General features: G+C 39.0%; 1 protein-coding gene across 14 annotated transcripts in view; it reads right to left on the bottom strand.

The window, feature by feature from the left end:
* DNAI7 (dynein axonemal intermediate chain 7) overlaps nucleotides 1-12,917 on the bottom strand; it is an 84,969-nt gene that overhangs the window by 56,912 nt on the left and 15,140 nt on the right. For all 14 annotated transcript variants that reach the window (XR_008552243.1, XM_054696375.1, XM_037514214.2 and 11 more), the window contains 3 exons: nucleotides 10,565-10,711; nucleotides 6,558-6,661; nucleotides 4,467-4,773 (listed from right to left, as the gene is read on the bottom strand). Coding sequence is in view for 13 of the 14 variants with exons in the window: in XM_054696375.1 (XP_054552350.1) it covers nucleotides 4,467-4,773; nucleotides 6,558-6,661; nucleotides 10,565-10,711 (558 nt within the window). In the remaining variant the exon portion in view is untranslated. The remainder of the gene's footprint in view (nucleotides 1-4,466; nucleotides 4,774-6,557; nucleotides 6,662-10,564; nucleotides 10,712-12,917) is intronic.

The raw sequence follows: 12,917 nt of genomic DNA, 5'->3' as shown, positions 1-12,917 counted from the left end.
ACAAAACTTAATCATTTTTTTTTGTTTGTTTTAAGATTTATTTATTTATTTATTTATACAAGCACTGGGTATAGTCAGAAATGCGGGAGAGTGAGAGAATTCACCAGTCAGAGCGGGGAACAGAACAGGCAGACCGACAAAATACACTGCTGAGAGGAGCAGTGGGCGTGGCAGGAGAGGTCTGTGCTCCATGTGGGACCCTCACCAGCGGCTGGGGATCGAACTGGCACTGCAGAGGCTGCGGGCAGCTTCACAGCCCAGCTCTCAACTGCTGCGCCAATCCTTTCTCAAAAAAAAAAAAACCCATTTAACTTAAAAATATATACAGCCTATCAACATTTTGAATGGCTACTAATGTTTGATGCTGTACATGATTTGTGGACTTTATTTGCTACTGTAAAAATACTTGAGAATGCTGGCAGTCATCTTTATTTGTCTAATTAGCCCATAATAAAGTTATATCACTAATAGGTACATTTACCTAGTACCAAATTACCCTTCAAAAAGATACAAATTTTCACTTTCATTGCCTGAAAATCATTGCTTCCCCTCAAGCTCAATAAGAATATTTTAAATCTAATTTATGAATCTGGTTGAGTTTTCATATTTTTAAGTGGGTAACTACATTTAACTTCTCAACTTTTCACTCAAATCCTTTACATAATTTTATATTAGGAAATTATTTTCTTACTAATTTTAAAGAGCTCTTTATATGTAAGGATATTAACCCTGTTTTATGTTTAATTTTTTTTTTTAGTTCATTGTCTTTCAAGTTTATTAAGAAAGGCTTATTTAGTTATACAAATGTTTTAATCCAAATAGCCTCCTTTTCTTGTATGGTTTTGCTTTTGATGTGTTGTGAAGCAAGGAAGACCTTATTAGTAAAGATAATAACTTCTATATGTTCTTATCAAACACAACCTATCTCCTTGTTTTTCGTCTATAGAGTGAAGCGTGACTGAAAACGGATTTTATTTCAAAGCTTAGCTGTCCAGGTGCCGATTATCACATAAAGCTTATCCTTTTCCTTCACAATTCTGGAATGTCTTTTATATAGATACTGGAACTCCTCCTTCTGCCCTTTACCTTTTTTCCCCATAAAATCCATCAAATTACCTTTGCCTCCCATTTTGAGCTAATGTTTATAAAATAAGTGATTTTTGCCCCCTGCAGGCTATTCACAGAGGAGATATTTACACTTCAGAAAAAGTAGCAGGGATAGGGTTAGTTGACACTTTTTTTTTTAAAGATTTATTTATTTATATAAGAACTGGGGTACAGGCCAGAGGCGCGGGAGGGTGAGAGAGTTCACCAGAGACAGAGCAGGGAGCAGAACAGGCAGTCGGACTGAAGACACTGCTGAGGGGAGCAGCGGGCAAGACAAGAGAGCTCTGCCACGCCATGTAGTTATCTCCCTGGCTGGGGATCGAACCGGCGCTGCAGAGGCTGTGGACAGCTTCACAGCACAGTGCTCAACCTGCTGTGCCACTGGGGAGGCCCTATTGACATTGTTTAAGGTTGTTCTCTCCTTTTCTATCCAGCTTAGCATGCCAGATAGTGAGTTGGGGGATTCTTCACTCTAGAAACACCCACTCCGTACCCATCGTTCTTCGGCACAGATGGCTTTTTCCTCCTGCCTTGGTACTTTAATCACTACCATGGAATTGCCTTCCATCTGTGCCTATGGAAATCATACAGCTCTAGCATTATTCAGATGAAGTCTTTCAGAATTCCGTGGGGTTAGGGAAGGATCACCAGCATGTATTTATAAGCATAAGCATCTACACACTCTTGTTTGACTGTGATACCAGAATGTGAAGGTTTGTTCCTGGAAATAGGGGCACTACTTGAATTTATGCTCTTTCTATATACTAGGCAACCATCTCTGCTTAAATCCCAATATCATAGCATTCTCCCAGCCAGGTGCTTCTGCCTACCATTCATGTAGCTCTTGGTCAAGCTGCCCAGGCTGTCGAGAAGCTTCATAAAGTAAAACTATTTCTAGCCTATCATTAACCACCTTCTGATCACAATGCTGGGTTTCCTTCCCACATTTAATGATTCCAGGATTACCTCCACATCCCATAGCACATGCATTTCACCAAGAGAATTCTTTTCTTTGGTGGGCTTTTGTGGTATTATCAACACTAGCATTTGTATGATACAGATTTTCACTTCTAATCACAGTATGTGTAAGTCATTGCTTCCCCTCATGCTCATCACTTTCAGTTGAAATTGTTTAATAAAATATTAGGTAAAAACAGAAAACCCAGACAGAGTTAAACACATAAGAGCCATTCAAACTAAGACAGCTTAGTTTGGTACTTTTGAACTCACTAGCTAAGTATAAAATTAGGAATATGAGTAAATTTCACTGTAACAGATAGCAGACCTTGCAAAACATATATAATGGTATTGTTCTGTATCACAGTAAATTCAAATGCATTATATTTAATATAAAACTCTTTCCAAAATACACAGACCTATAAAAATCACTGCATGAGGCCGCTTTAACTGAGACATATGTGCATAGTAATTGCATCAGCCAGGCAAATTTAAGTAATATTTCAAACAATACATTTTCTTATTTCATAATTTTAAAATTCTGTGAAACTCTTGTGTAAAACATTGATGGGCTTCCATAAAATATTAATTATGATCAAGGACCTTGAGTGGGAGATGTGATTCACTATTTTGATTGGGCCTAGACCAAACATTTTCAGACATGCTTTCCATACAACAACTTATGAGACTTTTTTACTTGTTGTTTGTTTCCATAAATTTCTAATCACAAATTCTGCCATATTTTATTTCACGTTAAGAGGTTTGTGTTGCTTTTTACTACATATTTAAATTATGTTTAAGTCCAGGGTCCACAGAATCATCATTTTTCCCCCTTAGAAAGTGGTATATCAGGGCCTCCCCTGGTGGTGCAGGCGAATGAGTGCTGTGCTGTGAAGCTGTCCACAGCCTCTGCAGTGCAGGTTCAATCCCGGCCGGCTGGTGAGAATCCCACATGGCAAGGCAGACCTCTCCTGCCTCGCCCGCTGCTCCCCCTCAGCAGTGTATTTCTTCAGTCTGCCTGTTCTGTTCCCCGCTCTGTCTCTGGTGAATCTTCTCACCCTCCTGCACATCTGGCCTGTACCCCGGTTCTTGTATAAATAATAAATTAATTAACTAATAAATAAATAAATAAATCTTTTAAAAAAAATTGGCATATCACTTCCAACTTGTTAGCTACAGCAAGTGTTACTGTCACCCCTAACTTCAAGGGACAGAGAGTATTATCATTATCTATGTTCAGGAAAAGAGAACTGAAAATACTGTTGAACTCTATTGAAGCTACCACACTACCTGACAGGCAAAAGGAAATACCTCATTTTAGAAATTATCATGCTTCTCCAAGAACATTTTGTAACAAATTTTTAAGAAGAACAAATCACTTATTTCCCACCTGTTGAAAATATCAAATATATACATGCTTCTGGGCTCTCCTCCTCCAGGCCTTAGAAACCTTCCGTGGTAATTATACTTTAAACACTAGGCTTTGCACTGACCATCATATCACATCCATTTTCTACGCTGCCATGGAATCTTAATTTTAGAGTCTGGTGTAATATTTAAGTTGGAATTTATCAATTAATCATGTTCTTAGAATAACTAATAATTCCCATTCTGATTGCAAATGTGTATTCAAGCTAACGACTCTTTACCCTTACTGTGTTGAAAGATATTAAACCAATAAACCAATATACTTCCTCCCTCGAGCACTTGAAAGACAAACTACTATTTCTGGTCTCTCCTAAAACACATTCTCTATGACCAAACAATACTGCTTAATTCTGAGAAAATATGACTGCACTCTAAAGAGATAATTTATTCTAACATAATAAACAAGCAGCTGGAAATGTCTGGAAATAGAAAAACAGAAACTAAAGAATTATGATTATAAAATTGCTCAAATGATATGTTATTATATCTAAAGATGTATCAAGTTTTGAGAGAGGAGTACAATAGTTTAAGGAAATTATTTTTTCTGTATAAAAATTTTAAACTGAAAGCTAAACAAGAGAGCAATGTCAGATAATCCTTGAACTTGTGAAAGTATGTACTGCAAGCTTCCTTTAAGTGAGTTTAAGTGGCAAACTCCTTTAAGTGAGTTCTGAAATACAATATGCAAAAATTAAATTGCTTCAAAACTTTTCAGGAGTATACCTAAAATTAAAATTAATTAAAATTAAAATGAGTGATTCCTGAGCTGAACTTCAGAATGATGAAGCAAGAGTCTCAACTATGAATAGAGATGATTAATAGCAGAAAAGAAAAAAAAATACACATACAAAACAAGCCTCAGGCAAGCAAGTGACTTTTAGACAATTTCTAGGTGTTTGGGAAAGAACTTTGAGAATACTTTAGAGGACACTGGCATCACCATCACAGGAAAATAAGGACATTCTCTGCCTTACCTGTGGCACTTCGACTTCTTGTTCCTCGACTTCTGTCTCCTCTTCATGAACTGAGTTAGCCTCCTCCTCTGGTTGGCTGGGCTCTTCTAGGAGTTCTCTGCTGACTACTTCTTCCACAGTCTTAACTTCATCTTTGACAAGCTGAGTTTCTGCACAACTGTCCTCTTGTAAAGATGCTGCCACCAGGCGCAGGGGGGTCATGTGATCGTAATGAGTGTGAAGGATTCGCAGGGCAATGTCGCTTGCAGCTAATATCCTTGGAATTTCAAATCCAATTTCTGTGCCAGAGAACCGAATGTTCTTGTATCTGTTAAGCATTAATTTTAACAATGTCAATGAAAACCTGGGAAAGGAGTTCTGCTGTGAATTTACACCTAAGTGCTACTTCTGTCTTACTTCACCTCAATTTGAAATCCTGACCCTTGCTCTCTTTGCAGCACATTTGGACCCAGTTACTGATGTACTCCTCAAAATACTTTTGGGGGATCCCTCTGCCCGTGCTCTTCTCCATTTCTTGCAGCTCCTGCTCTGCCTCCTCCGTGTGACCTTGTTGCAAACCATCCTGTGATGGTGATATTTCTCAACTATCCTGCCTAGACCTTTGTCCTCTTCTCCCTCAACACATTCCCTGGATATTACTGTTGCTGGAGCTTCTGTCACTGTTCTGTTTTGCTTAAGGACAGACCACACAGATGGTGGTGGTCCCAACAGACAATTCCAGATGCCTAGGTGCATATCATCTGCTGCACCACTCAGGTTTATGTAAATATACTCTGCCATCTGCACAACCATGACATTGCCAAACTACACACATTTCTCAGAACATATGCCTGTTTTTCAGTGACATGTGACTGTAGTAATTATATTGTCAGGAGTTTTAGGTTTCCTTAGGTATGGGGGGTGGGGTGAGGGTGAGGTATTCCTGAATGCGCATTAAGAGCTCTAGAAGTGCACGTTTATATGTAATAACTTAAAATTTGTTTTCATGACTCCCCCAAAATTAACTTACTGATTAGAAGCTAAACACTTTCCAAAATGTACCTCCCACTTAGATTGCTCTCAATGCCTTCAACTGCATTTGGGTATTTCCTCGGTACTTCAAACTTCCCAAGTCCAGCCCTGGACTCATCACCCCTGCAAACTTCCCTCCCCTATCACCATCAAAATAAAACTTGTTGTGCCTCCACTATTCCTATCTTAGTAAAAGATACCAGCCAATCCTCTTCTTAAACCTGGGTAGTTAAAACAGGCTTATTCATTTTATTTTCATTCTTTTAAAATCATACAGATTAATTTCCTTCAGGTTATATTAACACATTATTTCTGATTTCATTTATATTACCAAGTACATTGTAGCAAGTGGAACTTGGAAAATATTTTGTTACTTCCTTTGACTAAGTATCAAAAATTAAGTCCAGTTATTCTTGCTGTTATATGACTAGTCTTTCCAGAGCTGAGCCCAGAATCCAGGCCTCCTAATTCTTATTCTTGTATTTTTTCCCCTAAAACTCACTGTAAGCTAATTCAATTAATTTGAAATGTTTCAGATCAAGCAGCAACCAGGTGATCAGAAATTTATTATAACTCATTCCTCAGAAACATGTTTTTTTTTTGAAAGGAACAATTGGGTAAACATCACTTAAATATCTAAAAAATAATAAGAATATTATTTTCAACAGTCTTCAAAGATAATTTTATTTTTTAAGAATTGGATTGCTGTGTAGAAAAAGCATGTACCACATCCCCTTTTTGGGGTCAGGGAGGGAGTTGAAGGGGATGAAGAAAAAGGGAAAATCTGATATATTTGTTCAGCATGGGTTTGTATTGCCCACTACTCCAGGCCTTTACTTGCACTGCCATCTACTCCTCACCCCAATCCTATTAAGTAATATAGTCATCATTTTACAAATGACTTATTGCAGTTCAACCAGGCTGAGTAACTCAATTAGGGGGATGGCTGGTCTAGGGTCCAACCCCCATGGGCTGACTTGCCAACACGGGTTCCCAAGTATACCACACTCTTACAGGCTCCTGCCTAGCCCCCCATGTGACCAGACTATCTCCTGATGACAGTACCATCCAGGGGAGTACCTGGGATTCTTCTTGAGGTTCGCCCACAAATAAAGAGTAATATTTTCATCCTGAATGACTTTCTCCATGTTCCCACTGTCCAGATCTGCTAAAGTGCTAGCATGCTGTAAGAGAAAAAGACGTTCTAAGAGGCTAGAGTCTTATGGTCAATCATGTCCTCACCGCCTGAGTGCTGGATGCCTCACATAGTTGAGCAATGTGGGCCAAAATAGAAGCTTCACTCAAAATGACACATAATGGTTCTTGAAAATAACCTAAAGGACTCTGCTCCTTGTCTCCTCAGGCAGCACCTAGGAATCCTGGTACCCTAATCTTTTCAATGTTATTAACATTATCACAGCTTTTCATTTGCTCTTTTACCCATACTTGATTCAAATGTAGATTATGCCACTAAAAAATTAGCCCACTTCTGAACAGAATGAGTTTAGAAAACATATCCGCTATATGGAATCAAGATGAGCCCTAGTTTACTAATCCCATTCTGGATATTCAAGATTACATACAATTTATAGATGTTCTAGGAATTTGTAAATATCTGAAGCTAGTCAAATAAAGTTTACTTGGGAATACCAGAAGGACAGCAATCCAGGACAAGCCAAGTATGGAGCCACAGGCAAGTTCAAGGAGGCAGAAGAGATCGGCTTTTATTATTTTTTTAGGAGGACATTGGCAGGGGCTGTTTTGACCAGGGACCAATCAAAGGCATCCCTGACTTGCCCGACCCAGGTTTGAATCAGATTTCCTTTGCTTAGTTTTATAGTTTGCCCAATAAATTAGACTTTTAAAGGTCATATATGGAGGTAGGTATTTGACTATGATGTAAAAGCTTAAAAATACTGAGAATTGAATTTATTGCTAATTTTGTCCCCTGCCCATATTTAATTGTAGTAATATCAAACCAACCATTTACCAATAATTAGGCCTCCAATCACCTGGGATTAAGGAGGCTATATCTTTGGGATCATGGAGTTGTGTTCACTTTGGTGGCTACAAGAAATAGACAAAGCAGCCCCTAGAAGAGAAGACAGTACCCCGCCTGCTGAGCACACCACACCAACTCTTAGTGGTGTTCACAAAGCACACTGGAAAGAGGGAGCCAGCCATCATCAGAAGAGCAATGTATTAATTAGGTGGCCAAGATTGCACAACTGTCACCTCTTCAAAAATGCATTCCATGATCACTCCAAGATGCTGACTTCATCTTCACTGCATCATTTTTTTCCTATATGAAAAACCTTGCTCATTCCTAAGAAATTTAATATATAAATAAATATATATGTCTCTCTGATTTCGCCTATTTATAAAATCTTTGCTCAATTAAAAAAAAAACACAAAACAAAATAAAACAAAGTTTTTCTTTATCAAATACCTTCCCCTGCAATACATTTACCACTATATGCAAAAGATATGGGAGACACAGAATTCATCTTTGCATTCCCTTTCTTTGCTTTAAACAACAGGAAAATGCTGGTGAGGGAGAGGAGACAACTGGAAACAGACGTAAGAACTTAAGCTAACTCTACAGGATCTAAAAAATTAGGTTGGTTAATGTGAATCTATTTAAAAGAAAACATTTGGAGACTCCTTTTCAACAAGCCATACTGCTAAAGTCCCTGTGGGGTGAGGGGGAGGAATTGTTAAGGAAGCAAAATTATTTTCAAGGGCCTCCGGGGTGGCACAGCAGCAGCTGAGCACTGGGCTGCAAAGCTGCCCACAGCCTCTGCAGCGCCGGTTCGATCCCCGGCTGCTCCCCGGCCACCGGAGGAGGGTCCCACATGGCGCGCAGACCTCTCCTGCCGCCCGCTGCTCCCCTCAGCAGTGTATTTCATCAGTCTGCCTGTTCTGTTCCCCACTCTGGCTCTGGTGAATTCTCTCACCCTCCTGTGCTTCTGACTATACCCGTGCTTGTATAAATAAAAAAATATTAAAAAAAAAAGAAATATTAAAAAAAAGGATTAAAAAAAAGGCAGGTTGCTGGTTCTTTATTTAATTGTGGTCATGGCAACAATTCCCATTTCCATAAAACCTCAGTACTATGGCAATATCATGGCATACGAAATTCAAAGTGCCATAGACACAGGGACTGCAGTTTCTGATCACCAACAATGATGCTGGGCAATGTCTGAATGGGGACATTTGCTAAATATGGTCAGATGAATGACACCAAGTGTCAGTTGCACTGTGGTCTTTCTGATTGCTTTCTCCTTGTATTCTTTGACTTGCTCCTCCATCCCCTCTATATTCTGTACACTGGAAGCTGGGTCTAGGTAGATTTCACAGGCTATGTTGTATTCTTATCACATCCTGTCCAAAAGGCATATGAAGTGCCACTATTAGTAATATGGACATTGTCACTTGGTGAAGGTGGTAACCACATTTCCCCATTGTATAGTACATTTTTCTCAATCAGTAAGTAAACTGTGGTTTATCTGAAGCAACCAAAGCATTGGGGATTAAAGTGGTGATCTGCTAGCTGTTTTGCTGCAGTTACCAAGTGGTGTCTTTCAAAAAGAACTGTTCTCCCTTTTTTCTGAACTTCACTATAGACTGAATTATTTATTCAATATGCTGTAATCAGTTCTAGCCATTACTCTCTCTGATTGTCAAATTATCACGCATCTGACCAGAGAGAGCCCCTTTAAGCTAGAACTGCCCTTTCAGATATGGCTCCATCTGTCATTTGTCACTTGCTTTCTAACACAAGATAATACAGTCTCATCTTTCAAATGACTCAGCATCACCATTCACTTTCCCCTTTCAGACCTAGACAGACATTTACCCCAATTGGTTCTGGTTCCTCTTTATGGAATAAAAATAAATATTGTTCACATTTCCATTTCCAATTTAACAGTATAGTATTTTTAACAATCTTTTCTTATATACTTTGTCTTTTCTCTTAAAATGAAAGCCTTGATTACTAATAACTATAATACAAGTCCTTACTTGCTTTTCCTTACAACAGTTGCATAATTATAAAATGAATGTTATTGCTAATAATAAACTTAATGACATTTAAGCCTTCTTTGCAGTTTTTTGTAATAAGAACATATTCTTCACCAAAGTTAGATTTTAAAAAAACAAAACAAATGGTGAAATAACCAAAAGCAAGATGTGATCCATAGACTGTATTCTGATTTAAAAAAAAAAAGAGAGATGAAAAATATTTGTGAACTGTCAGAGAAATGTAAATTTGAACAGGCTAATAGAATGCACTGGGAATTATTAATTTTCTTGGCTATCATACAAGTTTTTGGTTATTTGGAAATTATTAGATAAAACAGGGACTACCAATAATGGTAATCTGTATCAATTGATTTATTTAGACTAAATATCTAACATATAATGTTATATGAATTTATTTTCATAGTAATAATCCTAGTGAAGTGGCTTAGAACACACCTCCCCAAAACATGCCCTTTTTGGCACATGGATTATTTTGAGCTGAAGGCAGTCACACAAAGGTGACTCAAGGGCAATTTCTAACTCTCCTTAATTGCCTAGAAGAGTTGACCTGGTACAGCAGGAGAGTGATTCCCACTCAGCAGGACAAACATCCAATTACCAAGCACCTGCTTTCCCTGCTCTGCTGAAGCCCCAGGCACCATCCACCCCGAAGCTGGAGGGAAATGGCTTAGAAGGCTCAGTTGTGTGACTTCTTGTGGGTCGCCATGTCTTTGGAGCTCCCTAGTTATGAAATTAAATGTTTTTCTCCATTTGTATGAATCCAGCCACAGAATGTACATTGGTGGGAGAAAATACTTTCCTCACCTAAACTAACAAACCTTAGCAAGTGTAAGAAACAAACTAAAATTTAATTAAATGAGTGATATCTCCTTAAAAATATTTAGTTTAAATCTTGATAAATATATGTACCTTAGTCTGACTTTTTCCGTAGCCTTTTAATTTTTCAAAATAAAATATACTAGATTTGACTATATAGGATAAAACTTTAACTCTTAATGAAAGTTAGTAACAGATAAGCAAAAAAAAAAAAAAAAATCACTTACTCTGAGAAGAATTTCTGTGGCGATATTAAACTTAAAATGAAGCAGCTCCTGCAGTTCTAGAATTGATCCTTGGTACTGGATTATATTTTCATTTTGCAAATCATATTGTGGCGTATCCAACAAAACATATTTCAATTTCTCAATTAACTATAAAGTAAAAGAATATTTATCTTAGTCTTCTGACAACAAGGGGAAAAAGGACTGATCGATCACTTCTGAAGTGAGGGACACATCATCAACAGAACATAAAAATCCTTTCCTGTATTTATTTGGTAGTTTAAGAATATTTCTTCCAATAACTCCATTAGAATTCTCAAGTAAGTGTAACTGAGTTTTCACTAGCAAGTTACAGATGATGTACAGCTTGTCATTAACTAAGACTGAAGAATAATAAAACAGTAAAATGAAAACAAGGAGGAGGATTTATTAATATTTACTAAATGTTTATTATATGCCAAGAACTGTTCCATATGCATTATTTTAGTTCATTTAATTCTCATCAGAAATCTATAAGGCAGACATCGCTATTATGCCTATTTTACAGATGAGGAAACAGGCATGACCAGTTCCAACTGGAAGGGGGTTTGGAAGCCACCACTGTCGCAACAACAGATAAAAAGCTAAAGACACTAGAAAATCAACAACTTTTCTTAGAGGCATAAAAGCGGGGAGGACACAAGGCAAAGCACTGCCCCTGAAGGTGGAGAGGCCTCAGTAAAGATAGGAGTCTGCTTACCTTTAGTGGGCAGGGCGAACACAAATCACAGGAAAGAACCAGGCAAGTGGGGAAGCCTGAAGAGTGAAGGCTTTGTTGGAGGCTCAGAGTGGACAGCTGGAGAGGAAGGAATGCCAGGAGGATGCTGCCATAGATGGGGAAGCTCATACCACTGGGAAACAACTCCATGAGCCCAGGCTCAGTCAGGTTCCCACAATAAATAGGAGATTAAAATCCCCTCAAGCTTCCAGCAGGGGGCAGGGACAACACTGTTGTTGCCAAGGCCTACCCTCAGGAGAAACTAATTAACCGGGGCCTAACAGACCCTGAGAAGGGAAGAAGCCTCCCTCTCTCACTCCTTTCTTGTTTTTATTTGGCAGTTTAAGAATATTTCTTCCAAAAACTCTGCTTAAGAGGGAGCAGGAAATGCTCGGGAAGATGGTGAGTTCATAGTGCAGAAGCAGAGGTTTACTATAAGACTGACCTACTCCAGGGCTGGGGAAGGTCTCCCTCCCCCATGCCCCACACCAGAAGCCTATTTACCATGGGTCCTTCTACCCAGCATATTAAGTCTGGTTGAAGAAAAAATTACTAAAGCATACCAAAAGGTTAAACAAAAAAAACCACAACTATAAGAGAGAGCACTAGCATTAGAACCACACGTGGCAGGGATATTGGGGTGACCAGACCAGGAATTAACACCACCTAGGAGTCTAGTCCCTCTGTAGATACGGTACACAGTGTGCAAGAAGCAAGCAGCAATGAGAGCCCACAGAGGGGAATTCCAAGGGGAAACACACACACACACACACACACACACACACAGAGGAATTCCAAGGGGGGGGAGGGAGGGAGAGAGAGGGAGAAACAGGGAGCGAGAGAGGGAGGGGGGAGGCGGAGGGGGAGGGAGAGAGGGAGGCTAGAGATCAAAACGCCCTCACAGATGAAGAATGATTTGAGGGGCTTCCTTGTACATTGGACTCAGCTGTGGAAAATCCTGACACTAGAGAGTATCTCAGTAGAATCCTTGAGAACAAAAGAATAAAGACACCAAATACTGGAGAAAGGAAAAAAAGCCCAGGACAAAATATCAAAAATTGTGGGAAAACTACAAGAGGTAGAATGCACACACTGGGAATTCCAGCAGGACCAGGAAAGGGGAAAGGAACAGAAGAAGTATTTGAAAGATTAATGACTAAGAATTTGCCTCAAGTTCGTGTCAATCACTAAACCACAGAGAATATAACAAGCAGGATGAATGGGAAATAAAATACATTTAGCTATATGATTTACTAATGAGAGAAATCAAAGATAAACTCCTGAGGAAAGCCAAAGGAAAGAAAAACCCCTATATCTTTAGAGGAACAGAGCTAATAAAAACAGGCACCTGCCCAGGGACCATGCAGGCTAAGAAGTGAGAAAAGAGATACTTGATTTGTTGGGAGAAACTGCGGCAAAGCATGATCCAGGAACGACGCGTAAATGGTAGAATTGAGTTCTGAACACCCACTTAGATCATACAGAGAACATCTCTACGTTAAGAGAGGTGGCACTGTCTCTGTGTTGAGAGGGACTCAGGTCCACTTTTCCACCACTCGGACACTGGCCTTCAATCCTCCCCACTCTTACCAGAATGCA

This window comes from Talpa occidentalis, unplaced genomic scaffold (assembly GCF_014898055.3).
Source record: "Talpa occidentalis isolate TD23 unplaced genomic scaffold, MPIMG_talOcc4v2.1 talOcc4.16, whole genome shotgun sequence".
Classification (NCBI taxonomy): domain Eukaryota; kingdom Metazoa; phylum Chordata; class Mammalia; order Eulipotyphla; family Talpidae; genus Talpa; species Talpa occidentalis.
The sequence above is the reverse complement of the archived record's forward strand: the minus strand, read 5'-3'. Positions and strand labels throughout refer to the sequence as shown.